The 27,765-nt window shown below is 46.8% G+C and overlaps 1 protein-coding gene across 2 annotated transcripts in view; it reads right to left on the reverse strand.

The window, feature by feature from the left end:
- The window catches only part of RAP1GAP2 (RAP1 GTPase activating protein 2), a 141,349-nt gene that overhangs the window by 99,035 nt on the left and 14,549 nt on the right, over positions 1 to 27,765 (reverse strand). For both annotated transcript variants that reach the window (XM_063146835.1, XM_063146834.1), the window contains exon 2: positions 4,970 to 5,054. In XM_063146835.1, the coding sequence (XP_063002905.1) occupies positions 4,970 to 5,054 (85 nt within the window). The remainder of the gene's footprint in view (positions 1 to 4,969; positions 5,055 to 27,765) is intronic.

The following is a 27,765-nucleotide window of genomic DNA, read 5'->3' on the forward strand; positions in this document are numbered from 1 at the left end:
ATTTTCTATAATTTTCAATAATGTCCTGGAATGACACACCTTCCTCTTTAAGGCTGCCATTAGCATGGCAGGAGGGAGTGACATGCTTTCTTGAGGCACATCATTCCCCCACCCCGAGCTCCAATTGAGGTCTTAAAGGGGAAAGTGGGTCATTCGTGGACATTATAGAAAAGGCCCCAATTGGAGTGGATGGTGGTGGTGCAGAATGAAATCCTTTCCCCTCCTCCACTCCAATCGGGTTCTTTAAGGTGGCGGGGGAATAACGTACTTTCTGCAGGACTCAGAAAGCTGCTTCCCCACACACACACTAGGTGTCCTCTTTTTTGGTTTCCCAAATATGGTCACCCTACTTTACATAATTGCCATACCTCTCTAACTGTCTGTCTCCCCACCCCTGTCCCCCACAGTATTAAAACCAGCTTCAGAGGAGGACCGATTTAAACTGATGAAGGCATTAAATACCCTCTCCCAGAGCGCCATTCCTTCAAAGCAATTGATGTTAGTATACATGAAAACATCCTGCAAGATATGAGATCCATAATGTGCGTATTGTGTGATATTTTGATGACCACCGCTCTCTCCTCCTAAGCTCAAAGGAAAAGACCAGCCTAGCCTCATCCATCACCAAGAGAAAAAGCTGGGATTGCAGAGTTGAAAGGGACACATTACTCTGTCCTCTGCCACCAGCCTAGGGACTAAGGGCTGCTGAGTGGTGTGTGTATGTAAACTGGGTGTTGGGGGGATTATATTATTACAGCCTGTTGCTTGTAAGCTGCCTTGAGAATTGCTGGATTGAAAAGCGGGGTCGAATTCTTCAAATAAACAACTTTGATCACTAGGGTTTTCTATTGTCGACACTGCTGATTTTAACTCATAAAATTATTTTGATTGTCATTTGTTATTGTTGCTGCTGCTGGGATAGGGTCGTCGTTTTTCATTATTATTTTCGGTTTGGAAACTGCTTTGGCAGGCCATATGCAGAAAGGAGGATATAAATTTCTCAAAGAAACGAGTAAGTCGGAATCGAGAGGAAAGGTGAGAAAAAAAACATTGCCCTAAGCAATCTGCTCACATTCAACCCAGTCACAAGCCATTTCAGGATTCTGAACATCTTGAACCAGACACCATACGTAGCGGTAAGAAGCACTTCTGGGTGGCGACCAGTGATACTTCCAGTTGCTAGGTAACACCAACATCCTTTCTTCCCCTAGAACTGAAAATAGGGGGCTGCTTTGTGCCTTTTTGGAAGGACGGAAGAATCTTGTTGCTTAGCAAACTCCGACAACGGACAGTCTCCAACACGCCCGCATGCTAGTGGGGCCGTTCCATAGCTCGACAGGAAGCCAGTGGTTCCTGAAGTGATTGGAAATGAGTGGAAACACTCATTTCAGCAATGGCGCCAGTAAGCAGAGCTCACCAAAGGGAACGAGTTGCTATTGGCCTAGCAGTTGGTTTCACGGGCTTGCGCAGCAGAACGAGCAGAGGTGCAGTGGCGGTATTGGATACTGCCCAAGGCTTTCCATGTGTGCAGCCTGGACATAATGTGGCTACCACCTCTTGCAGCTGCCAAGAAAATTCTGCCATGCTTCTAACCTCTTGTATCCTGCAGAGGTGGCACCACAAACGGAATATCCAAAGCACCCGGAGCACGGAGGCAAACAGTATCCAACTAAATGGCGTTTCTTGACGGGAGCCCCCTCCCAGTGAACCATATTTGTTGATACACGTCAGCTCACTAAATCCACTATGGGCCAGTTCTGCACGTGCGAGAGAAGGAGGTGATACAATTCTGAGATGGTGGATTTCAGACTTTAGCGGGGGGGGGGGGGGGAAGGATGCCATTTTGTGACATATTAAAGCATATTAAAGCAACAACTGCCCTGAAAGTTAAATCATCAACAACAAGAAACACATCAGAGATCTAGGTTCTAGCCCAGTATGGTTCTGGTTCCATAATTTTCTACCTGTTGGCTATTTTTTAAATGTAACAGAGCAATCACAACTCTGTTCCCCTACCCACAACCTGTAGTGGTTCAATCCCTTCTACCATCTCATTGACATTTATCACTCTATTCCCACCTCCTTCTGCTGAATTTATAGATCAGGCTACAGGTTTGCCTCTAATGGAAGAAACAGGATTTCAACTTCATATGAATATTAACTCCTCTCTCTCTCTCTCTCTCTCTCTCTCTCTCTTTTAGGTTCAAGTCACTGTAGAATCTAAACTTTTTGGAAGGGTCGGGGGGAATCAGCAGAAAATTCATCCAACTACCTTGATGCCACCTGCCATTTGTAAGGAGAAAGACAACGAACTCTACCTCCAGTGTTCTGTATGCGAAGGACACAAAAATGGCATCAGTTTGTTCAGTTCATATTAGTGATTCTGTTCTCAAGATCCAGCTTTAGGAAAAATCAGTTTATGGATCTCGGTGGGCTCCTCTACACCAAGCAGATATTCCACTATGAAAGTGGTAAGAAAGGCAGGAGCCACACCACTGCTTTAGAGCGGTATTGAAGTGCACTGACAACTGTTGGGGCCCATGACACATACCATATACTGCTTTCATACCACTTTCATAGTGTTATATCCTGCTTGGTGTTGATGTGACCTGGGCCCCAACAGTTGTTAGTGCACTTCAGTACCACTATAAGGCCGTAGAATCGTAGAATCATAGAATAGCAGAGTTGGAAGGGGCCTACAAGGCCATCGAGTCCAACCCCCTGCCCAATGCAGGAATCCACCCTAAAGCATCCCTGACAGAGGGTTGTCCAGCTGCCTCTTGAAGGCCTCTACCGCTATAAAGCAGTCGTGTGGCTCCTGCCTTTTATATACCACTTTCATAGTGGAATATCCTGCTTGGTGTAGATGAGGCCTGAGTCTCTTGATGTGATGTTTTCCAGGACAGATGGCTTTAAGAGAGAATGAGATGATTTTGTGGGAACTGGGCCTGTTGATATTGTGAAAGCAAAGGATGCAACTTCCGTGTCTAGAGACAACATACTTCCAATTACCCAGCAGGGCCTCGCTGTGGTCATTATGCCCTACTTGGGAGTTTGCCCAGAGCATCTGGTTGACTCCTACTGAGGACAGGAGACTGGGTTTGATAGGTGTTTGGTTAGATTCAGCACAACTGTTCTTATGGTTTTATTTGGGTAAAGAGTTAGGAAAAATCTGACATCAGGGGGGCTCCAACTTTGCAATGACCGCAGTTTCTGCACGGTGTGCCTTCTTTGGGGACCACCCTTTGCCACACTAGCACACTCCAGATGTTCTAGACTTCCACTCCTATGGGAAACTCCTAGCCCTACCTGGATATACCAGGGAAGGGATGGAGGACTTTCTGCATGCAAATCATGAGCTCTACCAGTACATCTGGGAGTGGTAGCCCCTAACATCTGGAGGGCACCAGGTTAGCGAAGGTTGCAGTAGAGGCTGGTAGCTCCGACGTCAGTGGGGCAGCTAATCCGCTCTGGGTTTCAGCCAGAACTCTAAAGGTGCTCTCCAAGGTCCTTTGTAACTTCCACTGGATTTGAAGTAAGTGAAATAATGCACAATATCATTTAAAGAGTCCACCCCACCACCTCCATCCATATTTCTTTGATTGTAAGATGCCATCGATTGTAAGACGCACACTAATTTCAATACCACCAACAGGGGGAAAAAAACTAAGACACACCCGCGATTCTAAGACGCACCCCATTTTTAGAGATGTTTATATGGGGTGTGGGGGAGAGCATCTTAGAATCTAATAAATAGGGTAAATAGGGTAAGTCCTTAGTGCAACACTCTGCGTGATACGTTCTTCTGTGCCGCATTCATTTTCAGTGGGATGGACCAAAACTCAATCCAGAGTGAAAGAGTCATTTGCTTCGCACTTTGGATAACTCCTTTAGAGTTCTGACTTGAAACCCAGAGCAGATTCACCACCCCACTCACTTCAGAGCCACCAGCCTCCACTGCTCTAGAGAGCATATAGTTTAATGTTACCCTCCCTGAGCTTTTCAGAATGCAACAGTGTAGGCGAGAGGTGCAGAATCAATGGCCCTCCTGAGGTTGTGAGAATACAACTCCCATCATCCCCAACAATTGATCATGGTTGTTAAGGGATGATGAGAATTAGAGCCCAGCAATATCTGGAGGGTGTCAGGTTCCTCAACCCTGGTGTAGACTTTTGAGGTTAGTCCTGGAAAAAGGAAGCCACCTCTTAAAGAGGTCAGACCTGACTACAGAAACGCATGTCATACTTCCACTTAGATTGGATTGCCGAAATGTAACGACTTGGAAGAATCCTTAGAAACTGCAGCTGGTCCAAAATGTGTCACCAAGGATGTGGGTTGCCATTTGCCCGTGGAACCGAGTTACATCCTTCATCACGTGCACTGGTTGCTAATTCATTTCCAGGCACAAATAATTATTATCTTTAAAGCTCAGAATGGCTTGGGTCCAGGATACTGGAGGGATCACCTCCTCCCGCATCAGCCTGCCTATTCATGAAGAACAAATGGAGAGGCCCTTTTCTGTGTCCCACCAAAAATGAAGGCACAGCTGATTGGGACAAGAAGCAGGGCCTTCTCAGTGGCTGCACCAATATTGTGGAAGAACTTGCCCCCATTAAGTTTGGCTGAAAGACTCTACTTGTCTTTCACTGGCTAATGAAGATTTGATGACTTTTATCTGAAGGTTGTGTTTTCCCCTGCTATACTTAACCCTGTTGTGTTTTATTCATATTGTTGTTTCCCCTTTACTATTGCGAATTCAACTCTTGCAATTCGCCCAGATCCATCCGCATTCAACGAGTGGGTTGTAAACAGTTATATAAATACATTAATACTCGTCTGGGTGTGGTTGCGACAGATAAGGAGGACTCGTTTACCGTTCGGTTGCAAATGGCTGCAACGTCCCGCGTTTTGAGCACCACAAAGAACACATGCCATGCACTGTCCATAACGTATCCTGTAAGCAGCTTACCTTCATGCTTGGTGGAGCAGTGAAAGGTGGAGATAAAGGTCTCTCTGGGGCTGCCACATCCGTGTTGCTCAGCACCTCCTGTTTCCTGCAAGACAAAGGGATTTGTCTTAAAAAGAAAAATTCTCCTTATGATCTTTCAAAGGACACCAAAGACTCCAAAGAAGCAGAAAACTTTGAGAAATTTGAGCCAGGAAACTTTTCCAATAAAGGTGTGGGGGGGGGGGGGAGAAAAAGAGAGAGAGAAAAGGACTCTAATTCTTGAGACCTCGTATTGATTCTTTGCTATATCCGATTATTATAACCCATCAACGTGGAGAAGGTCTTCCATTGTGGCATCTGAACAAGCGAGCCTCAATAAAGCCCATACCTGCCATGTAAGTTGCAGGTAAAATCCATTTCAGGTAATTTTGACCACTGGGGTAGCTGAGAGTTAGCTTTATAGGGCTGGGTTTCTATAGCAACACGATTGCAAAAAAGATTTTCCTCCTCCCCCCTCCCCCCTCCCCCCTCTTCCTTCTGCCCAGTTTCTCCATCTGGTCTTATCTATTGACTCGGCAATGTTTGCTCATATCTTTCTCTCTCGACAGAAAGGACATGATGCACAGAAGAACAGATGCTGAGCCACGGTTGCACCAGATCACCGCCAGGGAATTGTAAAGGAGTTGCTCGCGGTTTATCACGGCCTGACAGGTTGGACATCAAAAAAAGCCACACGCAGGGGGAATCTACAAAGCATGTTCTTCAATGGGGCTGTTTCATGCCCCACTGAAAAGTCCAAAGTGGAAAAGCAGGACATTATGAAAGACATGTATTCCCCCGCCTTTATTTTATTTTATTTTTTCCAAAATTGGAATGCCTACTTTATTGTCGCAAACTCCCTGCTTGCCCAGATGGTGTTAAGCTGCAAAGGCAGCTCTGTTACGTTTCCTCTGCAGGAGGGAACACTGAAGACTCAAGGTGTCTTTTTAGTCATAGAATCATAGAACAGTAGATTTGGAAGGGGCCTATAAGGCCATCGAGTCCAACCCCCTGCTCAATGTAGGAATCCACCCTAAAGCATCCCTGACTGATGGCTGTCCAGCTGCCTCTTGAATGCCTCTAGTGTGGGAGAGCCCACAACCTCCCTAGGTAATTGGTTCCATTGTCGTACTGCTCTAACAGTCAGGAAGTTTTTCCTGCTGTCCAGCTGGAATCTGGCTTCCTTTAACTTGAGCCCGTTATTCCGGGCCCTGCACTCTGGGAGGATCGAGAAGAGATCCTGGCCCTCCTCTGGGTGACAACCTTTCAAGTATTTGAAGAGTGCTATCATGTCTCCCCTCTATCTTCTCTTCTCCAGGCTAAACATGCCCAGTTCTTTCAGTCTCTCTTCATAGGGCTTTGTTTCCAGACCCCTGATCATCCTGGTTGCCCTCCTCTGAACACGCTCCAGCTTGTCTGCGTCCTTCTTGAATTGTGGAGCCCAGAACTGGACACAATACTCTAGATGAGGCCTAACCAGGGCCGAATAGAGAGGAACCAGTACCACATGTGATTTGGAAGCTATACTTCTATTAATGCAGCCCAAAATAGCATTGGCCTTTCTTGCAGCCATATCACACTGTTGGCTCATATTCAGCTTGTGATCTGCAACAATTCCAAGATCTTTCTCGTTTGTAGTATTGCTGAGCCAAGTAGTCGCTCCCTCTAATAGTGAGCTCAGGTGTTGAGTGCCAAGAGAAACAATGGCAAAACGGGGTCACTGAGAAACAAGAGGGAGGAGGAATAAGCAGGCTTTGGGAAACCCTGAAAGTAAAAGAAAAGTCTTTTTTAAAAAATAAATAAATAAAGAGGACAACAAAAACTAGAACAAGCCAACACGGATCTGGATGCAGCACACTCACTTGCCACAGAATGCTGAGTGCCAGTTGGAAAAGGAAAGGAAAATAAATCTCTTCATTGGCTTCCAATTCACTTCAGAATCCAATATAAACTTCTCCTATTGACCTACAAAGCTTTTCACTGTCTAGCTCCTTCCTATCTTTCCTCTCTCATCTCACACTATTGCCCCGCTCATGCTCTTCGCTCCTCTGATGCCATGTTTCTCGCCTGCCCAAGGGCCTCTACTTCCCTTGTTCGGCTCCGTCCATTTTCTTCTGCTGCCCCTTATGCCTGGAATGCTCTTCCAGAACATTTGAGAACTACAAGTTCAACCGCAGCTTTTAAAGCTCAGCTAAAAACTTTTCTTTTTCCTAACGCTTTTAAAACTTGATTTTGTTCTGACTTTATACTGTTAGTTTTACCCTACCCACTGCCTGTTTACCCTACCCTGTGCCTGTTTGCATTCTCTTCCCCTCCTTATTGTTTTATTATGGTTTTATTAGAAGGTAAGCCTATGCAGCAGGGTCTCGCTATTTACTGTTTTACTCTGTACAGCACCATGTACATGGATGGTGCTATATAAATAAATAAATAAATAAATAAATAAATAAATAAATAAATAATCTGATTGAGCCTCTTGTGACGCAGATCTCAAAAGAAAACTTTGGAAAAGTTTGGCCTTCCAGAATGCATATTTTAGTTTGTGGAGCCTAACCAGACACCCTGATGGTGTAGCAATGGCCACCAGTTTGAATAGTTGATGGTCATCACTAACCCCCTTTAAAAAGAGATTAGGCAAATTCATGGAAGATACAGCTATCAATGGAAAGCCTCGTGTGGCGCAGAGCGGTAAAGCATCAGTTTCTGCAGTTGAAACTCTCCGCACGGCCTGAGTTCGATCCCAGCGGAAGCTGGTTTCAGGCAGCCGGCTCGAGTCGACTCAGCCTTCCATCCTCCCGAGGTCGGTAAAATGAGTACCCAGCTAGCTGGGGGAAAGGTAATAAGGGCCGGGGAAGGCAACGGCAAACCACCCCGCTATAAGTCCTGCCAAGAAAATGTCAGCGAAAGCTGGCGTCCCTCCAAGAGTCAGTCATGACTCAGTGCTTGCACGAGAGGTTCCTTTCCTTCCTTTCCTTCTGTTGGGAGGGGGGATACAATGCCTAGGGTGACCCTGTGGAAATTTCTTAGTAAACTACTGTGATTGGGGTGATTGGCACACTCAACTGTCTGGTGTGCCACTCACCCCACGTCTACAGCCTAAACTTCACAGTACTGGGAAAGGGAAGGTGAAAAGAAGGAAGGTTAGACTCTTTAAGGAGGCAGAGAGCCTTAAGGAGTTGCTCAGGGGGTCCAGGACACAGAAGGAACCCGGACAATGCCTTATAGCAAGGTTGTGTTCATAGCTTATGGGATCCTGAAAGAGGGTCTGGCTGGCTAGCAGAAACGAAGATCTGGAGCCCTCCCACGAGGAGGTGAGGGTGTCACTGCCTGCGTCCTTTCGTGGCAAGTGGTACTTGTGATGGCATTATTGAGCTTGCAATTCTATACCCACTTATCTGGGAGCAAGCTCCATTGAACTCAATGGGACTTGCTTCTGAGTAGACGTGTATAGGATGACACTGTTAGGAATATACTAGTGGAGGCAATGAGGGGCTCCCTCAAGGCAAAAAATCCCCCAGGCTGCAACCGGGCAGCCCTTGCAAAGCTGCTCTGCCGGTTTCATTGACCTGTTCCATACATGTGCGTATGCGCGCGCACCCACCCACACCTGCCCTCTTCCCTCAGCTCATCATAGAATCATAGAATAGTAGAGTTGGAAGAGGCCCATTAGGCCATTGAGTCCAACCCCCTGCTCAATGCAAGAATCCACCCTAAAGCATCCCTGACAGATGGTTGTCCAGCTGCCTCTTGAAGGCCTCTAGTGTGGGAGAGCCCACAACCTCCCTAGGTAACTGATTCATCAGAGATCACCTTCTCCCCATCATGGGTATTTCATTCATAAACAGAGAGGGTCCAAACAATCAGGGAAGTGTCACCTAAAGGCTAGCTCCGGAATACCCACTTGATGGTCCTGACTGCTGGGTTATTAACTAGGGTGACCATATGAAAAGGAGGACCGGGCTCCTGATCTTTAACAGTTGTATTGAAAAGGGAATTTCAGCAGGTGTCATTTGTATATATGGAGAACGTGGTGAAATCCCCTCTTCATCACAACAGTTAAAGGTGCAGGAGCTAAACTAGAGTGATCAGATTTAAAAGAGGGCAGGGCTCCTGCAGCTTTAACTGTGGTGATGAAGAGGGAATTTCACCAGGTTCTCCATATATACAAATGACTCCTGCTTAAATTCCCTTTTCAATACAACAGTTAAAGATACAGGAGCCCTGTCCTCCTTTTCATAGGGTCACCCTATTTCACACGTTCCCACCCACATGCACAGAAAAGCCTTCACAGCTCATCTAACTGGACAGATAGGATTGCACTTGAAGGACTCATAGCCCAATCTTATGGGCTTTTATACAAGGCTGTTAATCTATTGCGTCTACTTTCAGTTCCATTCCAGAACTGAGATCCAAGCACTACACAAGGAGTGTTTCCTGTTTTCCTGCTACATAATCTCTAGTGGCACTACGGTATAGCGGAATAGTGCAAATACACAAGAGGAAATCACACTTTATTTTGCCAACACAAATAATACCCTATTTTCCCTGCTCTAAACAAACTCGCAGGAAGTGCTGTTACAAACAGAAGTCAAACTGCAGGGCCATGATGTCATTTAAAAAAGACTGCAGGGCCATGATGTCAAAGTTTTGTGAACCGCCCAGAGAGCTCTGGCTATTGGGTGGTATAGAAATGTAATAAATAAATAAATAAATAAATAAATCTAAAGAACACATAAACAACCATGAGCAGGGAATGACAAGTGCACAACAAATGCCTCGTGTAGAAACACTCTTTGTACATTTACTTAGAAATAACTCCCCATGAATTCAGCAGAGGTTCCTTCTGTGACAATGTGTATAGGACTGTATCCTTAGTTGAATCATAAGATTATCCTTTAGTAGTGGAAGGAATGACAATTGCACACAGGTACGCAAAAATTGGGTCCACTACGTACAAATGAATTGGTCTGGGTTTGGGGAACCTGTGAACCTCTGGATCTTGTTGGGCTTCAATTCCCATCATCTCCTGCCAGCCTGGCCAATTATCAGGGGTTCTGGGCATTGTAGTTCAGCTGCCTCTAGATGGCCACAAATTCCCTGCATCTGGACTAATCAATTTGGGTATGAGACATTGTTTATATTATTAAACTAGCACATCTGTATATTTGTTTATTTTATTTATTCATTAATACATTTCTATTTATTTTATATATTAATTAAAACATTTGTATCCTGAGATCACTGAGATCTCAGGCGGCCTACAGTTAAAATCAATTCAAACAGTATAAAACAATAAATAATTTACACAGCTAAAAATGGATTAAACCATCAACAAACTAATACTAGTAAAAGTAATAATAACAAAAGTAATAAAAATAAATAGAACTCTGTGCAGCTTTAGACAAATTTAGCCCTCAAAGGTTTGGATAAAAGCCACATTTTAACTTGGTGCTGAAACGAAAGCAGCATCTGTGCCAGTTGGGCCTCCAAGGGGAGGGCGTTCCACAACCAGGGTGCCACCACAGAGAAGGCCCTCTGTATATGTTTCAGAGGGCAAGAACAAGAGAATCCAGTTAGGAGGAAGTGGGTTGCAATGTTCTAGAACAGTGAAAGTACCAGATAATATTATGTCACATCCCTTGTGCAAATCATTACGTTGATGCAAGTCTGTTCTGCAACCAGGATGATCAGGGGGGTCTGGAAACAAAGCCCTATGAAGAGAGACTGAAAGAACTGGGCATGTTTAGCCTGGAGAAGAGAAGATTGAGGGGAGACATGAGAGCACTCTTCAAATACTTAAAAGGTTGTCCCACAGGGGAGGGCCAGGATCTCTTCTCGATCCTCTCAGAGTGCAGTACATGGAATAACGGGCTCAAGTTACAGGAAGCCAGATTCCGGCTGGACATCAGGAAAAACTTCCTGACTGTTAGAGTGGTCCAACAATGGAACCAGTTCTAGGGTGGTGGGCTCTCCCACACTAGAGGCCTTCAAGAGGCAGCTGGACAACCACCTGTCAGGGATGCTTTAGGGTGGATTCCTGCGTTCAGCCGGGGTTGGACTTGATGGCCTTATAGGCCCCTTCCAACTCGACTATTCTATGATTATATGATTCTATGTTCTAACCGTTTAGCTTTCTTTTTAAGGAAATACAAGGCTAGATTTTTCCAAGCCGTTCCTTTTAGCATTTCTTTTAAAAGATGGAGCCTTGAGACAAGTCAAACTTGCCGTCTCAAACTAGTTGTGTCGTGCCTGCAAGTGTCTGGTAAGACCTCCCATCAACACACTGCTCAACACTAGTCATCACCTGTGATTATCACATTGGCAAAACATCACACAATGTCTCCCCCGCCCCCCGCCGGATCCTCCTTTCTTCACATCCTGCATAAATTCATACAATTGGCCCCTTAGTGAATGAACAGCTAATGAGACATTGGTGACTAAAATTGCCAAATAAATTAACCTTGGGAGCAGTGATAGGAGGAATAATTGGCGGACGACATGGGCAAAATTACTACCCACCACTTTCCGAGGCCAGAATAATTGTGCCAGCTAATGTATCTGTGATCAGAATGAAGATTAGGTCGTTCCACAATGGAGCAGTTCAGAATCTTGAATATTTTAACCAATCGGTTCAATATCTTGTTTTCCCTCTGCCTTAAAAAGGGGGGTGGGCTGTAAAATTCTCTCCCAAGGAGCCTCTGAAATGAAAGAAATAGTCTCGTCTGGGGAGCTAACTATAACTAAGGGTTTGTTCAGGGTTTTTTTTCTTCTTTTTTTCCTTAGGGCCCTGGTTGAAATCCCCTTGGAATGCATTTTGGTCAATTGTGCCAGCTTCAGCTAATGGGCAGTATATGAAATGAAATGAAATAAATAAATGTTGCATTTCGGGTGGTGGGGCAAGCAGCAATTAGCAAATGAAAGGCCTGTTCAGATGACACGCTAAAGCCATCGTTAGGCAATTAACCCTTTTGCAGCAAATGAGTTAGTAGTGAGCATGTTTAAAACGTGGTGATAAACGTGGTTAGGAATGGTTCACATGCTAAGTTACGGTTCACATGACACACAAAGCCACAATGCTTAGCTCAAAATGCTGAACCATCGTGGCTTCGAGTGTCGTCCGCATAGGGTCAATGTTATTGTATTCTGTCATGCAGAGAGAAAGCCAACTGGAAACAACTCTTCAATAGGGCTGTGCACAGCTCTCTGAACATGCCTCAGAGGCCACTTTGCAGACTCCAAAACATAGAATCATAGAATAGCAGAGTTGGAAGGGGCCTCTAAGGCCATCAAGTCCAACCCCCTGCTCAATGCAGGAATCCACCCTAAAGCATCCCTGACAGATGGTTGTCCAGCTGCCTCTTGAAGGCCTCTAGACCTGATTCAACTTGGGGTGCTTTGTGGGGTGACCACCCCGCCTCGGCACCTAAGCCGAGACAAGATTCCCCCCAACAAAGCAGGGAGCAAGGCCGATCAAGAGTCCATTGGACTCCCCACTCCCTCTCAGTGCTCCCACGCCCTCCAAACCCAGAGCCAGCACAAATTTACCTGCAAACGCATCCTCCTCCTGAGAGCCAGGATGTGATTTAAAGTGATCGTGGGAGCTACCAAAAACTATGGCCATTTCCCCTTTACGGTCAATCTACTTTGTAGCCATAGATATAGTAAAAGTAAAGAGCTCCCCACCCACCCCGGCGATAACTTTAAATCACGGCCCGGCTCTCACTAAGACGACACATTTGCAGGTAAGTCCCGGCAGCGGTGGCAGAAGGCCGGGAGGGTGAGGAAGGAGAAGTGATTCCAGTGAATCCAACGGACTCACCTGGACTCACAGCCGGCGCTGCGTTGGCTTTTCCAGGCAGTTGGGCGGGTATGGGGGAGTGGCCTTGCACCACCCCGAATCGACCCGAGGGGCCCTGAGGCTTCAGTGCCAATCTGCTTCGGCCTCAGGGCACGTCAGACTGACCCCATGCCACTCCAGTGCACAGCCCTAGTTTTCAACAACAGATTTCTATGTTCCTACTTAAACTCGGCCCTTTATTTAGGACCAGGAGGACCGGGATTTTCTTTTATCTTTAGGGGAGAAAGCCCTGCCTGAAACCCCGGAGGTTGACTGTCTGTTGCGGTTGTCAATACTGAGCTAAATGTACCAGTGGCTCAGTGGCAGAGCTCCTGCTCTGCATTCAGAAGGCCCCAGGCTCAATCTCCAGTGTCTCCAGGAGACAAACTCCTGCCTGAAGCCCTGCGCATCCCCCGATGCCAGTCCAATGTCAACAATACCAGGCTCGATGGACCGGGGGTCTGACTCCGTCTAGGGCAGCGTACTCATGTTCCTCTGACTCAATGCAAGTCAGCTTCCTGCTGTTGCTAAAACCGGGTTTCTCAGTACACCAAGCCTCCTGCAGCCCTGCAATTATTTTTAAAATCATCTAGACATGCATTTATTTATTTACTAATGTACAGCATTAGCATCAGTTTTTGAGGAAAAGGAGAACAGTGGTTTTGATCCATTTCCTCTTCCCCCTGCTACGGTAGTCCCAGGGCAACAAGGCCCAAATGTCCAACTTGAAAGAACCAGCCGCGTATTTCTATGGCAACCTTTAGGATGTTGCCAAAGCCCGGGAATGTGTCACTGGCTTGACGCACAGTCACAGATGACTCTAATGAGGGATTGGGGGGGGAGAGGAGGGTTCTGGGTAACGGGTACTCTAGGGACACAGACGTTTATTTGAGGTAATTAATTGAACTTTCTTAGAATAGGGGTTTTATTGTGAGATTTTATTAGTGCTTTGAGTGTGTGTGGTGGTGGTGGGGACCATCTCGGACAGCAAGAAGGTCTACTGAAAGAGATGAGCATGTACCAGACAGGGGTAACTGTATTCCCTCAATAGACTGCACGGTCAGTTTGAACAATTTCGGTTTATTTCAGCAATTCTCGAACCTATGTACTATTTATATATTTACAATATTTATATACCGCTCCCTATCCCAAAGATTTGGGAGTCGTGAACACCATAAATAGAATAAAAGAATAATAAACACCATTGTTGTATTGTTGGAGCAGTACGACAATGGAACCAATGACCTAGGGAGTTTGTGGGCTCTCCCACACGAGAGGCCTTCAAGAGGCAGCTGGACAACCCTCTGTCAGGGATGCTTTAGGGGGGATTCCTGCATTGAGCAGGGGGTTGGACTCGATGGCCTCGTAGGCCCCTTCCAACTCTACTATTCTATGATACATATTAAAAAATACTATTTTAAAAAGAACAAAGGTCTGATAAAACCCCAGTACTGGTAAAACTGTGGCCTGTCATTCACAGAAAGCTTCCTGAAACAACGTTTTCAGGACGTGCTGGAAGCAATACAACATCGTCGCCTGCCTGACATCCAAATGCAGGGAATGCCACAGAAAGGGGGCCACCACGCTGAAGACTCTTCTCCAAGTGGACTCCAATAAGGCCAGGAGTCCATGTGGAACCACCAGGAGCAGGCCCTCTGACGACCTCAGTGCCCGGGCAGGTTGGTGAGGGAGAAGGCGCTCTCTCAGGTATCCCAGTCCAAAGTTGTTTAAGGCTTTGTACACATGTAGAAGAACCTTAAACCTGGCCCAGTAGCCAATAGGCAGCCAGCACAGTTTCCTCAGCAAAGGAGTTATATGCTGAATACTCTTGTGTATTCGGAAAATTACTCTGGGATTAATGCAGGGGTGTTGAACCTCTGGCCCAGCTGGGATTCCAGTCTTGCCCTCCTGGGCCGGATCTACACTACTGCTTTAAAGCACTTTAAAGCACTATAAAACTGTTATAAAGTGCTTTAAAGCAGTAGTGTAGATCCGGCCCAGGATTCCCCCGATGGCCCCGCCCCCAACCTCTTCTCCAACCACCAATCATCTGGTGTTTTCCCAGCGTTTGCATGCGTACACACACACACACCGTGCCAATTTCAGAAGGCTGAAATGACTCTCCTAACGGCTTAGCTGCTGGCCATGAGCTTCAAACGAAGACAGGTGACGTTTTTAATGTTTTGACCCCGCCCCAACTGTCTTTGGCCCCGCCCATCATGAAAATGCAACCCTTGGGAGCCTCTCCAGAACTGAGTTTGGACCTTGAGCTGAAAGAGATTCAACCCAGCCGGTTTAATGCATGCTCAGGTGTGCTTTCAATTTTATTTTATGTTTTAAAGGGAAAGGAACAACTTGTTTTAATTAGAGAAATAAATGGGAATGCAAAAGAATGAGTTCTGAGTGAAAAGCCATTTGCTTCTCATTTGTTTCAATGGAGAGCCCTGCTTGGACACGCCAGACAAGGCACAGAAAGGTTATACGAGTGGGTGAGAAGGAGAACAGGTAAGTTAAGTCAGGAGTGGGAACCTGTAGTCCTTCAGGTGCTGTTGAAATACTAGAACTCCCATCATCCCTGACAATTGGCCATGTCAGCTGGGGCTCACGGAAGTTGCCATCCAGCAGTTTGTTGTTGCTTATTCGTTCAGTCGCTTCCGACTCTTCGTGACTTCATGGACCAGCCCACGCCAGAGCTTTCTGTCGGCTGTCGCCACCCCTAGCTCAAGTCTGTCAACTCCAGAATATCATCCCTCCATCTTGCCCGTGGGGCTATATTTAGGTTGTATCTATTCATATTTCTATTATCTTTTTAAAAATCCTTGAAAATGGAGATCTTTCTATCTCTTTCTCCGATCAGTCTGAAACCTGGCAGGTCTTATCCCTTGGATAACAACATTCTGTGGCAACAGGGTGGAAAACATGGAAGTTATAAGCAGGAGAAGACCAGCTGGGTCTTCCAGCAATGGGGAACGCATAGGATGTGGCCATGGCATGCTGTCTCCTGGAAAAGGGCATAGCCAGAACCCTGAACCGTAACACCCCCCAATTCAACAACTAGCTGAAGACCTTTTGTTAAAGCTCAGGGTGTTTTTACAAGTCCTGGGCTTCCTATATTACTATTAGGACTAGCAGACACTGTCTTCCATGGGTTTGTTCAATCCCCTTTAAAACCTATTCAGGTTGCTGCCCGTTACTAGATCTTGTGGTAGCAAATTCCATAGTTTAATTGTGGACTTCCTTTTCTTTACCCTTGATTTCCGCTTCACTGGATGATCCCTGGTTCGAATATTGTGAGTGGGTGGGGTGGGGTGGACAGAGAGAACACTTCTCTCTATCCACTTTCTCCACGTTATGCAGAATTTGATAAACGTCTATCATAGAATCATAGAATAGTAGAGTTGGAAAGGGCCTATAAGGCCATCAAGTCCAACCCTCTGCTCAATGCAGGTATCCACCTTAAAGCATCCCCGACAGATGGTTGTCCAGCTGCCTCTTGAATGCCTCTAGTGTGGGAGAGCCCACAACCTCCCTAGGTATTCTATTATTCTAGTTAATGGCAGTGCCAGCCCTGCACCTGTGGATTCCTGCATTGAGGAATGGCCTTATAGCCCCCTTCCAACACTACTATTCTGTGATTCAATGATCTTGCAACCTACCTCCCCTGGTTCACTTATTGGAGCCCCATTGGGTGGCTGGAGCTAAGCTACAAGGAGGTAAACCATGCGAGGGGAAAGGATTCAGTACCCCTTCCCCTTTCACAAGCTCTTCTGACTGCAAAAGTAAGTCCTCACCCCCTGTCTTATATGTAATGTCGTTGGAGGCGTGAATTATGGCTCTGGCCGCATCTAGTTCGCCCCTCAGGTCTCTCACCATGAGTGCCCCCACGTGTTGAGGAAAGCTAATTGAACAGAGCAGCCTGCCGAGAGAACGTAAAGTGCTGGAGATTAAATATTGAATTCATTGAAGTACAGCAGCCAGCCACAAGGGTGGGGGCGGAAGTCCATCAAGGACAGTGGCTTGAAGCTGATTAATGTACAGGACCGCTATACCCTTTAGTCAAGGACAAAAACCTGAGCAGAGAGGAACAGGTCTGACTTCAAACATGGCGTGAAAGCACTTGTATCTAGGGCCGTTGCCTGGCCATAGAAATATTAATCATTTAACAAATTGGCTTGCCATCTACTTATCTAGTAATTTAGCAGTTAAATCTGCATACAGCTGCAGATGAATAAAGCAATATTTTTAAAGAATGTGTATGTCAATTAGGCAATTAACTGAGACGACTTCTATTCTAGCAATGAATAGCTTATGGCTGCAATCCTATGTCATAAGAACATTAGAAGAGCCCTGCTGGATCAGGCCAAGGGTCCGTCTCGTCCAGCACTCTGTTCCCACCGTGGCCAACCAGCTGCTGACCAGGAAGCCACAAGCAGAACACGATGCAACAGCACCCTCCCAACCATGTTCCCCAACAGCTGGTGTATATAGGCTTACTGCCTCTGAAGTCTAGTTCCCTGGGAGTAAGAACCACTGAATTCAATGGGATTTTTGAGCAGGCACGTACCTTACTGCACTGAAACACTGCTGCAAGTAAAACAATATTTTAAAAATAATCCCACAAACCGTTTTCAGTGAACACAGGGAGGAGGTGGGAGAACAGAATCGCACCTCCTGTTGCCCCAACATCCGTGAACTCATCCAAAGATCTGAATTCAGCCCTGCAGCATAAGGCTGGGCTGAACTTTCTCAAAAGAGGATTTTCTAATAAATTTCAAAGCCCATCCTCAAAGGTTGGAGAATTCCATTCATCGCCTGGAAATATTCTGCAAAATCATAGAACCGTAGAACAGCAGAGTTGGAAGGGGCCTACAAGGCCATCGAGTCCAACCCCCTCTTCCATTTCGCTATACTTGGACAGGGCGGAGAATTTGGGCACGGCTGTTGATCTAGTATTTGTTGGGGTCCATTCACCCAAACAGCTGGGAGAAATTCACTTCCTGCCCTCCAAAGGCAAAATCCCAAACCCTAATCCTGCCATTTGCAAGTGGCGTGGAGAATCACCATCATCCCCATCACATCCCCAACACCCCCATCTCCGCCCCCATCACCACCCTGGGCTTCTTGCTTCCTGCAGCAACAGCATTTTCCTGCCCCCAGGTGGTTCTCTCACATCCGCACTGGGTAGCTGGCATTTCAGTTCTCTTACAATGTCATCATAGGCCATAGCTAGACCTAAGGTTTATCCCTGGATTGTCCAAGGGTCAAACCTGTTCACCTAGGTGACACACAGGGGATCCAGTGCTCAGGCAGGGGCGAACCCAGGATGATCCCAGGATAAACCTTAGGTCTAGCTGTGGCCATAGTGTTGCTCCAGAGCATGGTGGGAAATGAAAGTGGCAGCTGTCCAGAGAACCCAAAGCAAGTCCCTGAAATGCCATGTGGGAGGCCGGGCCTGCATCTTCCTTCCATGACAAAACTCAAGATTATATACATGGAGGTTTCAGGATCTCAGGCTTTGACCAGCCCCAGACCTGCTTAGCTCCAGCAAGGTAGCTGTCTCTAGTGTTTCCAAAGGACATGGGCGTGTGCCTTGTTTTAGTCCAAGGTTTTTAATTTATTCATTGCACTAATTTGGAAGCCCTAGGTGCAACCCCATGAATCTTCATTACAGAGCAATCTTACATATGTCTACTCAGAAGTAAGTCCTGCTGAGTTCAGTGGGGCTCACTCCCAGATAAGCGAGCATAGGATTGGAGCTTTAAAGTCTTACTTTGGCCAAGTGGTGAGGCTAAGGGTGCATTAATCACATTCAGCATGGCGGCTCCCTTTCTTCCCAGGAACATTTTTCCTAATTCTGCCGCTTTGAAAGCTACCTGTTAAATCTGACAAACAGTAGCGAAGAAGAGGCCATGCATGACGTTATCACTGTTGTTGTTGTACATAAAATGCCGGCTAAAATTAATGCACCAGTAATGGGGAAGGAAAGAGGGCCTTCCTAACACTTTCACTTCCTGCCCTTTGTCTGCTCAACACAAGGCTTTCTCAGGCTTATTTATTTATTTATTTATTACATTTTTATACCGCCCAATAGCTGAAGCTCTCTGGGCGGTTCACAAAAATTAAAACCACAAAAAACATCCAACAGGTTAAAAACACAATTACGAAATACAGTATAAAAAGCGCTTTGCCATCCACAGTTCGATAGCCTGTTCCATGACACCTTGCGATCTGGTTCACACAATCTTTGGAAAAGGAGGACAGGGCTCCTGAATCTTTAACAGTTGTATTGAAAAGGGAATTATCAGCAGGTGTCATTTGTATGCATGCAGGACCTGGTGAAATACCTTTTTCATCACAACAGTTAAAGCTGCAGGAGCCCTGCTCTATTTTGTATTTGGTCACTCTAGCTATGCTCCTGCAACTTTAACTGTTGTGATAAAGAGGGAATTTCACTAGGTGCTGCAGGCATACAAAGGACCCCTGCTGAAATTCCCTTTGGAATACAACTGTTAAAGATACAAGAGCCCTGTCCTCCTTTTCATATGCTCACCCTAACACAATCACAGTGCGGTTAACAAGCCACGGCGTCTTGCTGCAGCGGTCACGTGCCGGTGGAATTTGCCTAATTATCCTTGCTGGCACAGCTCGCCGTGATGTCTGAACCTGGGCGGCATGGCTTGTTTGAGGGGGGAGCAGCCCTCACATGGGCCACGTGCCAGCGAGGGCCATTCAGGAAGTCCAACTGGTGTGTGAGGCAGAGGAAATAAGCCACCATCACTTATTTCCTTTTCTGCGACCCTACATACCAGTCAGCCTCCAGTGGTTGACGTTTTTCCTTTGTGTAATTATAGGGCGGGGTGGCCAGATCCACGTTAGCAGAGAAACCCTCTTTGTGTCTACCCTGAAGTATGTCCCATCGATTTCAATGGTATTTATTCCCAGGTAAGTGTGCGTAGGGCTGCAATCTAAGTCAGTTGCGCTGAGTATTTTCTACCCACAATGCTCTGGAATGACATAACTTCTGGGGCGCTGGAAATTCAAGATGGCAGCTGGAAACTACTAGGTCAGCGGTTCTCAACCTGTGGGTCGGGACCCCTTTGGGGGTTTTCAGGAGCTGACCTCAGTTTAGGTCAGAGCCTAGAACAGCGGTTCTCAACCTGTGGGTCGGGACCCCTTTGGGGGTCGAACGACTCTTTCACAGGGGTCGCCTAAGACCATCGGAAAACACATATTTCCGATGGTCTTAGGAAACTGTGTTGACTGAACTATGTCATGTATCATCTTTTGTATTATTAAAGCTATTGTTATGTATTATTTTCATTAGCAAACCATCCCATGACAATGGATCGTGTAGAGAAGGACGAAAATAATTTTATGGTTGGGGGTCACCACAACATGAGGAACTGTATTAAAGGGTTGCGGCATTAGGAAGGTTGAGAACCACTGATCTAGGTACTGGGGAAGAGCATTTTTTGTAAAGTGTTTTTTTAACACTTTACACTCTTCCAGCAGGCCTATCCAGTGGAATTTTAGGATGCTTTTAGGGTGTTTTTTAGGATGTTTTAACAGTGTATACTATGTTTTTAATCAGTATTTTATTCTTACTATTATTCCCTCCCTCGATCAAAATGGGGAGGCAGGTAAGAAATAAAATTATTATTATTATTATTATTATTATTATTATTATTATTATTATTATTATCTATTTGAAGGGGGCCTAGGGGGCAGACTTTGGGGTGGAAAGAGGGCCCACTGACGGGAGGTGGACCACAGATAGCACTGTGCCATTGGTCTCCGCGATCCTGAACCCAGCTCTGACACAGCTGTACATTAACAAACAGGGAGATTTCAACAAGCAATGCAGTCACAACTTCTGTGTTTTCTATATTTCCAGAGACACTGACTCCGTTATAGACTAGCATGCCGTAAATCTTTGTTCACTGCCTTGGAATTAAGCACAGAAGACAAGAATCAATAGAGGCAGTTCTGACTTTCTATTTCAAGGGTTGTTGGTGTGTGTGGGTGTGTGTTTGCAGAGTCACCCTCCGACCTTTCCCCATTTGGAACGCCTTGCCACAGTTCGTCTGGAAACCCCATAATATTCAATATCAGAGCCAGCATTTCTTGATAGATGCAAAAGTGCTGAAGGAAGTTCATGCATTGATTTGAAACAGCCAGCCCAAGATTTTGCAGCAGGTGCAATTACTGTTCTTACTATTTTTATAGCCCTATATTATACAGTTTTCTTGGAAGTAAATGCAATTGATTTCAGAGAGACTTGCCCTAAAGTAAGTTGTATTGATTGTACCTGGGAGTAAGTCACACTGAGCTCAGGGAGGGGCAGATATTTAATCATCCCCACTGACAGTGCTGCTGCTCCAATAAAAATCACACACACACACACACACTGTGAGCTTCTTTACACGAGTGATTTATTGCACACTCAAGATTGCCACTCATGGAAGTTATGGGTCCTTTATATAACATAGTTAACCTCCAGGACGTCTGGTAATCTTGCTTTGGAAAAAAACTGGAGATAGTGCAGTATTTAAAATAATCATGGGATTAATTCTGCCATAAGATGGAGCTGTTTTATTTAACTTTATAGAGCATTGCCCAGAGGGAAGTTTTCAATTACAAATCATGTGGTCGTCGTTGGTCACTGTCTAAAGGAGCCAGTAGTGAACATGGAAGGACCAGAGAGGGGGGGAAAGCCTGGTAAGGGGGCAGATTTCCCCCCCCTTAATGTAGAGATGCTGTGTGACTGCTTTGATTTTTTTTAAAAAAAAAATTAAAGACCACAGATCTATCTAGAATCTCACCCTGTGACTCACCCTTGATCTAAACACTGTTTGCTTTCGCCCTGAATCTATCTCTCTAACTTCCCAGCACTAAACTAGGATAGTTTTAACTACTGTTTTTTAAATATCTTTTGATGTTTTGCATTTTACTTAAATATTTTAGTTTCTGCAGTTTTTTTTTTTAATGTTCGGTTTTGTTTGCAACTTTACTGTTTTATCATTGTGACTAGTGCTTATATCTATTTTTGGAACCTGCTTCAATTTGTTTATTTGTTTATTTATTTTATACTGTTTTTATAACAGTTGTTTTTATACTGTTTTTGATGTTTTTAAATTTTTGTATACTTTTAATGTTTACTATTTTTAATTGTTGTAAACCGCTCAGAGAGCTTCGGCTGTGGGGCGGTATATAAATGTAATAAAATAAATAAATAAATAAATAAATAAAATAATAAGTAAATTGCCCTAAAATTCAGTGACAAGAGTTAAGATGTGAGTTCTCTGAAAGAATCCCTCAAAAGTGGATCTCAAAAGAGAACTTTGGAAAAGTTTGGCCTTCCAGAATGCATATTTTAGTTTGTGGAGCCTAACCAGACACCCTGATGGTGTAGCAATGGCCACCAGTTTGAATAGTTGATGGTCATCACTAACCCCCTTTAAAAGGAGATTAGGCAAATTCATGGAAGATACAGCTATCAATGGAAAGCCTCGTGTGGCGCAGAGCGGTAAAGCAGCAGTTTCTGCAGTTGAAACTCTCCGCACGGCCTGAGTTCGATCCCAGCGGAAGCTGGTTTCAGGCAGCCGGCTCGGGTCGACTCAGGCTTCCATCCTCCCGAGGTCGGTAAAATGAGTACCCAGTTAGCTGGGGGAAAGGTAATAACAGCCGGGGAAGGCAACAGCAAACCACCCCGCTATAAGGCCTGCCAAGAAAACGTCAGCGAAAGCTGGCGTCCCTCCAAGAGTCAGTAATGACTCCGTGCTTGCACGAGAGGTTCCTTTCCTTCCTTTCCTACAGCTATCAATGGCTATTGGCCGTGATGGTTATAGCTTACCTTCAGCATAGTTAAACTATGGAATTCATTACCACAAGATGTGGTGACGGCTACTAATTTGGATGGCTTTAAAAGAAGGTTAGACAAATTCCTGGCGGAGAAGACAATCAATGGCTACTAGTCCCAACGGCTTTGTGCTACCACCAGTTTCGGTGGCAGTAAGCCTGTATGCACCTGTTGCTGGGGAACATGGGCAGGGTGGTGCTGTTGAACTCCTGTCCTGTCTGTGGGTTCCTGGTCAACAGCCAATGAGTAAACAAAGTGCTGGACGAGATGGACCCTTGCTGTGATCCAGCAGGGCTCTTCTGATGTTCTTAGTATCAGAGGCAGGGTGCCTCTCAGGGCCAGTTGCTGGGAACTTGGGACAGAGGGCGCTGTCGCCTTTCTTTCCTGCATGTGAGCTTCCAAAGGGGCATCAAGTTGGCCACCGTGGGAAACAAGATGTTGAACTAGATTTGCCTTTGGTCTTAAATTGTGGACAGTTATAAAAAATATATATTGTGGCCAGAAGCCAAGCTGAGTATAAAATACACTATCCCTTAGTGTGATTCAGCCAGGGCAATAGCTAGTAAATAGTGAGTATCCCTGGCAAACAGGAATGCTGGAGCATGTGTTGTTTGCATAAGTTCATTTCTGGCTAGGACCCGAGGTTCCTTGGCACACAATCCAGCCTTTCTTGAACGTCTCAGGCACGCCTCTGTGAAAGACTTGGCCCTGCGAAATGCAGGGAGCACTGTTTGTTATCAGCAGAGCCCTTCGTAAGTCATAGCATCCCCATCTGTCACTCAGTTGTCTTTGCCCACTCAGGATCCCAAAGACCCATTGTCCCCTCAGGGCCTCCAGCACGCTGGAATCTCATCTTCCGCACCTTTGGAAGAAACGTGTCCCTTGGCCGAGGTTCTAACGCGAGGGTGCAAAACAGTTTTGGCTGTCATGCTCTTTGCCAGAGAAGCAGGATGTTGACAGAGTGGAGGGCAAAGCGGGAAGAAGATCAGCCAGTTCCCATCTGGAGGATATGCAAACGTGAGATCATGCGGGCCTAGATGGACTCGTAGTGTGACATTTTCATCTATTTCATATGTAAACCAACTAGGGCTGTGCTCCGCTCTGTTTTGGTTCGCAGAAGCGGCCCGATTCGCCTCTGCCAAAGGCGGAGCTGAATCGGGTCGAGGGAGCTGTGGAGCGAGATGAAGTGGATCGAGGCAAAGTGGATTGCTTTGCCTCGATCCGGAGCACGGAACACAGGTAAGTGGGGGGGGAGGGGCTTACCTGGCGGCAGCACCGCAATCCGTGCGGCAACGGCAATGGAGCCAGGTAAGGGGGCAGAGGGGGAGGAAGGCTTACCTGCCTCTGTCGTGGTCCAGCGGCAGCTTCAACTCAGTTGAAGCCGCCGCAAGACTGCAACGGAAGCAGGTAAGTGGTGGGGGAGGGGGGCCTTACCTGGTTCCACCGCCACCGCAGTCCATGTGGCGACAGCGACGGTGGCAGAGCCAGGTAAGGTGACAGGGGGAGGGGGGCTTACCTACCTCTGTCGCGGTCTGGCGGTGGCTTCAACTGAGGCCCAGGCTTCAAACCGGAAGAGCAGGCTGAGACCTGCTCTTCCGGTTTGAGGCCTGGCTCTCAGTTGAAGCCAGAGCCGGACCACAACGGAGGCAGGTCAGTGGGGGGGAGGGGGGGCCTTACCTGGCTCTGCCACCCACCACTGCCTCAGTCCATGTGGTGGTGGATGGTGGAGCCAGGTAAGGGGGAGGGGGACTTATTCACCCTCCATTTTGTCCCCCCTTCCCCACTTACCTGCGTCTGCTGAGGCAAGTAAGTGGGGAAGGGGGGGCAAAATGGTGGGCGAATCTCGATCCGACCCTTTGGATCTCGCTCCGGGATCCGATCCAGGGTGGGTCGGGAGAGGGTCGGATCAACCCGAACCAGTTCAGGCCTGATCGGAAAGTTCCGGATCGGGCCACGAAGCGGTTCGGGGGGGCTGGTGCACAGCCCTAAAACCAACCTCTCCTGCTAATGGGGAGTGGAAGCGATGCATGCCGGCAGGACTGGAACCAAAACAGAACCCCGAGAGACAAGAGGGAGGTTTACAAAAGCAGAACGACAACTACAACGACAAAACATTTGGGGAGGGGGATAAGGGGGCAATTCACCACCACCACCACCGCCACCACAATAGCCCAATGACGATTGAGCATGCTCAAATGTTCAGTGTCATGTGGGAAAGCAAAACTGAAAATTGGGAAGGGGAAAGGAGTGACCTGCTTGAGCACCTCCCAGCTTGCAATAGGGCATAGCAGGCTGGCCCGAATCCTGCACAGAATTCGCTTGCTGGGCGATCAAGTTACGTTGCAAACTTTTGTTGCGGGGTAAAATCCTAAAATCGGTATGGTGCCGATCCCATTCTTCAAAGAAGAGGGAGAGACAAGTGACTGCCCTGAGACTGCAAAATGGAGGGGAAGCACGCTCCGGCCCCATCCATCAGCCAGAGGACCAAGGAGGACTACTATGGGATTGCAAGCACACACTCACACACACACACCAGCTTTCCAAGAACATTACAACAGGTGGGGGGGGGATCAGGCTGGCCCCATCTGCTGGCCAAAGGAGCAACTGCAGGAAGCTTGCTCCCCCCCCTCCCTACCAGAAAGGACATTCAGCTCCAACGTCTAGTGGCCGGGGAACTGCAGAGGTGAAGAGGGCACCCTCTATCCTTTACCGTAAGCCAGAAGAAGAAAGGTCAAGGAACATCTAATTTCTTTGAATGAGTTAAAATCTCCAGGGCCCGATGAGCTGCATCCGAGAGTAATGAAGGAGCTAGCGGAAGAACTCTCAGAACCATTATCTTTGCTAAATCATGGAAGACGGGTGAGGTGCCGGATGACTGGAAGAGGGCTAACGTTATTCCTAACTTCAAAAAGGGCAAAAAGGAGGAACCTGGGAACTACAGACCAGTCAGTCTGACATCTATCCCTGGGAAATTTTTAGAGCAGATTATAAAGAAGTTGATTCTGTAAACACCTTGAAATCAATGCAGTGATTACTAGAAGCCAGCATGGATTTGTCAAGAACAAATCCTGTCACACTAATCTGATCTCATTTTTTGATCAGGTAACCTCCCTTGTGGACTGTGGGAATGCTGTGGACATCATATATCTTGACTTCAGCAAAGCTTTTGACAAAGTACCACATGACATTCTGATTAACAAACTAGCTAAAAGTGGGCTAGATGGAACAACTATTAGGTGGATCCACAGTTGGCTACAGAATCGGACTCAAAGAGTACTTATCAATGGGACCTTCTCAAACTGGGGAGAGGCAACGAGTGGGGTGCCGCAGGGCTCAGTCCTGGGCCCAGTGCTCTTCAACATTTATATTAATGATTTGGACAAGGAGGTGCAGGGAACGCTTATCAGATTTGCAGATGACACAAAATTGGGTGGGATAGCTAATACCCTGGAAGACAGAAACAAACTTCAAAGTGATCTTGATAGGCTGGAGTGCTGGGTTGAAAACAACAGGATGAAATTTAATAGGGATAAATGCCAAGTTCTACATTTAGGAAATAGAAACCAAAGGCACAGTTACAAGATGGGGGATACTTGGCTCAGCAATACTACAAATGAGAAGGATCTGGGAATTGTTGTAGATCGCAAGCTGAATATGAGCCAACAGTGCGATATGGCTGCAAGAAAGGCCAATGCTATTTTGGGCTGCATTAATAGAAGTATAGCTTCCAAATCATGTGAGGTACTGGTTCCTTTCTATTCGGCCCTGGTTAGGCCTCATCTAGAGTATTGTGTCCAGTTCTGGGCTCCACAATTCAAGAAGGATGCAGACAAGGTGGAGCATGTTCAGAGGAGGGCAACCAGGATGATCAGCGGTCTGGAAACAAAGCCCTATGAAGAGAGACTGAAAGAACTGGGCATGTTTAACCTGGAGAAGAGAAGACTGAGGGGAGACATGATAGCACTCTTCAAATACTTAAAAGGTTGTCACACAGAGGAGGGCCAGGATCTCTTCTCGATCCTCCCAGAGTGCAGGACACGGAATAACGGGCTCAAGTTAAAGGAAGCCAGATTCCAGCTGGACATCAGGAAAAACTTCCTGACTGTTAGAGCAGTGCGACAATGGAATCAGTTACCTAGGGAGGTTGTGGGCTCTCCCACACTAGAGGCATTCAAGAGGCAGCTGGACAAGCATCTGTCGGGGATGCTTTAGGGTGGATTTCTGCCTTGAGCAGGGGGTTGGACTCGATGGCCTTGTAGGCCCCTTCCAACTCTGCTATTCTATGATTCTATGATTCACTAGAGCCCGCGGCTCAACCTGGAAGTGTACGCCCCAAGCGGGGCCTACAGTTCTGGGTTGAGCTCTAGTGAAGCTGGCGACGGGCCGCGATGGACCAGGTAAGTGGTGTGTGCGAGGGGGGGTTACCTGCTCCTGCTGCTGCTGCCACCTGTGCAGTGACAGCGGTGGAGCCAGGTAAGGGGGCAGGGGGGAAGGGTCTTACCTGTGTCCGTCCACAGTCTGGCAGCAGCTTCAACTGAGCCCGAGGACTCAAACCAGAAGACCAAGCCACTGAGGCCTGCTCCTGTTTGAGTCCTCAGGCTCAGTTGAAGCAGCCACCAGACCGCGGACGGACGCAGGTAAGGGGGGAGGAGGGAGGGGGCCTTACCTGGCGCCGATCCAGAGCTCCGCAGCGAAAAGAAGCGGACCACTGGCAAATCGGCGTGGAGCGGACCCGATCCGGAAGTTGCAGATCAGGATCCGAAGCAGATTGGGGGGTCCGTGCACAGCCCTAGTTTTTTTGGGGGGGAAGGATGGGGGCTATAAGTGAACTCACCTCCTTATTACTGTCACCACTGCCTATTCTAGCATTTTCCAACCTGATGCCCTCCAGATGTGTTTTACTGCATATCAGGCGAGTTGTCGCGGATCCCGCCTGGAGGAGACCAACTGGGGTTGAAATCTCATGCACGTTTGTATACATTGTGGTTCCCATCAGTCTGTGGTTGGGTTGGGTTGCAAGTGAGCCCATTTGCCATCCATTGTGATCGGCACACACCCAGCCCGAATTAGCTATTATAAGGA

Source organism: Elgaria multicarinata, chromosome 22, assembly GCF_023053635.1.
Source record: "Elgaria multicarinata webbii isolate HBS135686 ecotype San Diego chromosome 22, rElgMul1.1.pri, whole genome shotgun sequence".
Taxonomy (NCBI): domain Eukaryota; kingdom Metazoa; phylum Chordata; class Lepidosauria; order Squamata; family Anguidae; genus Elgaria; species Elgaria multicarinata.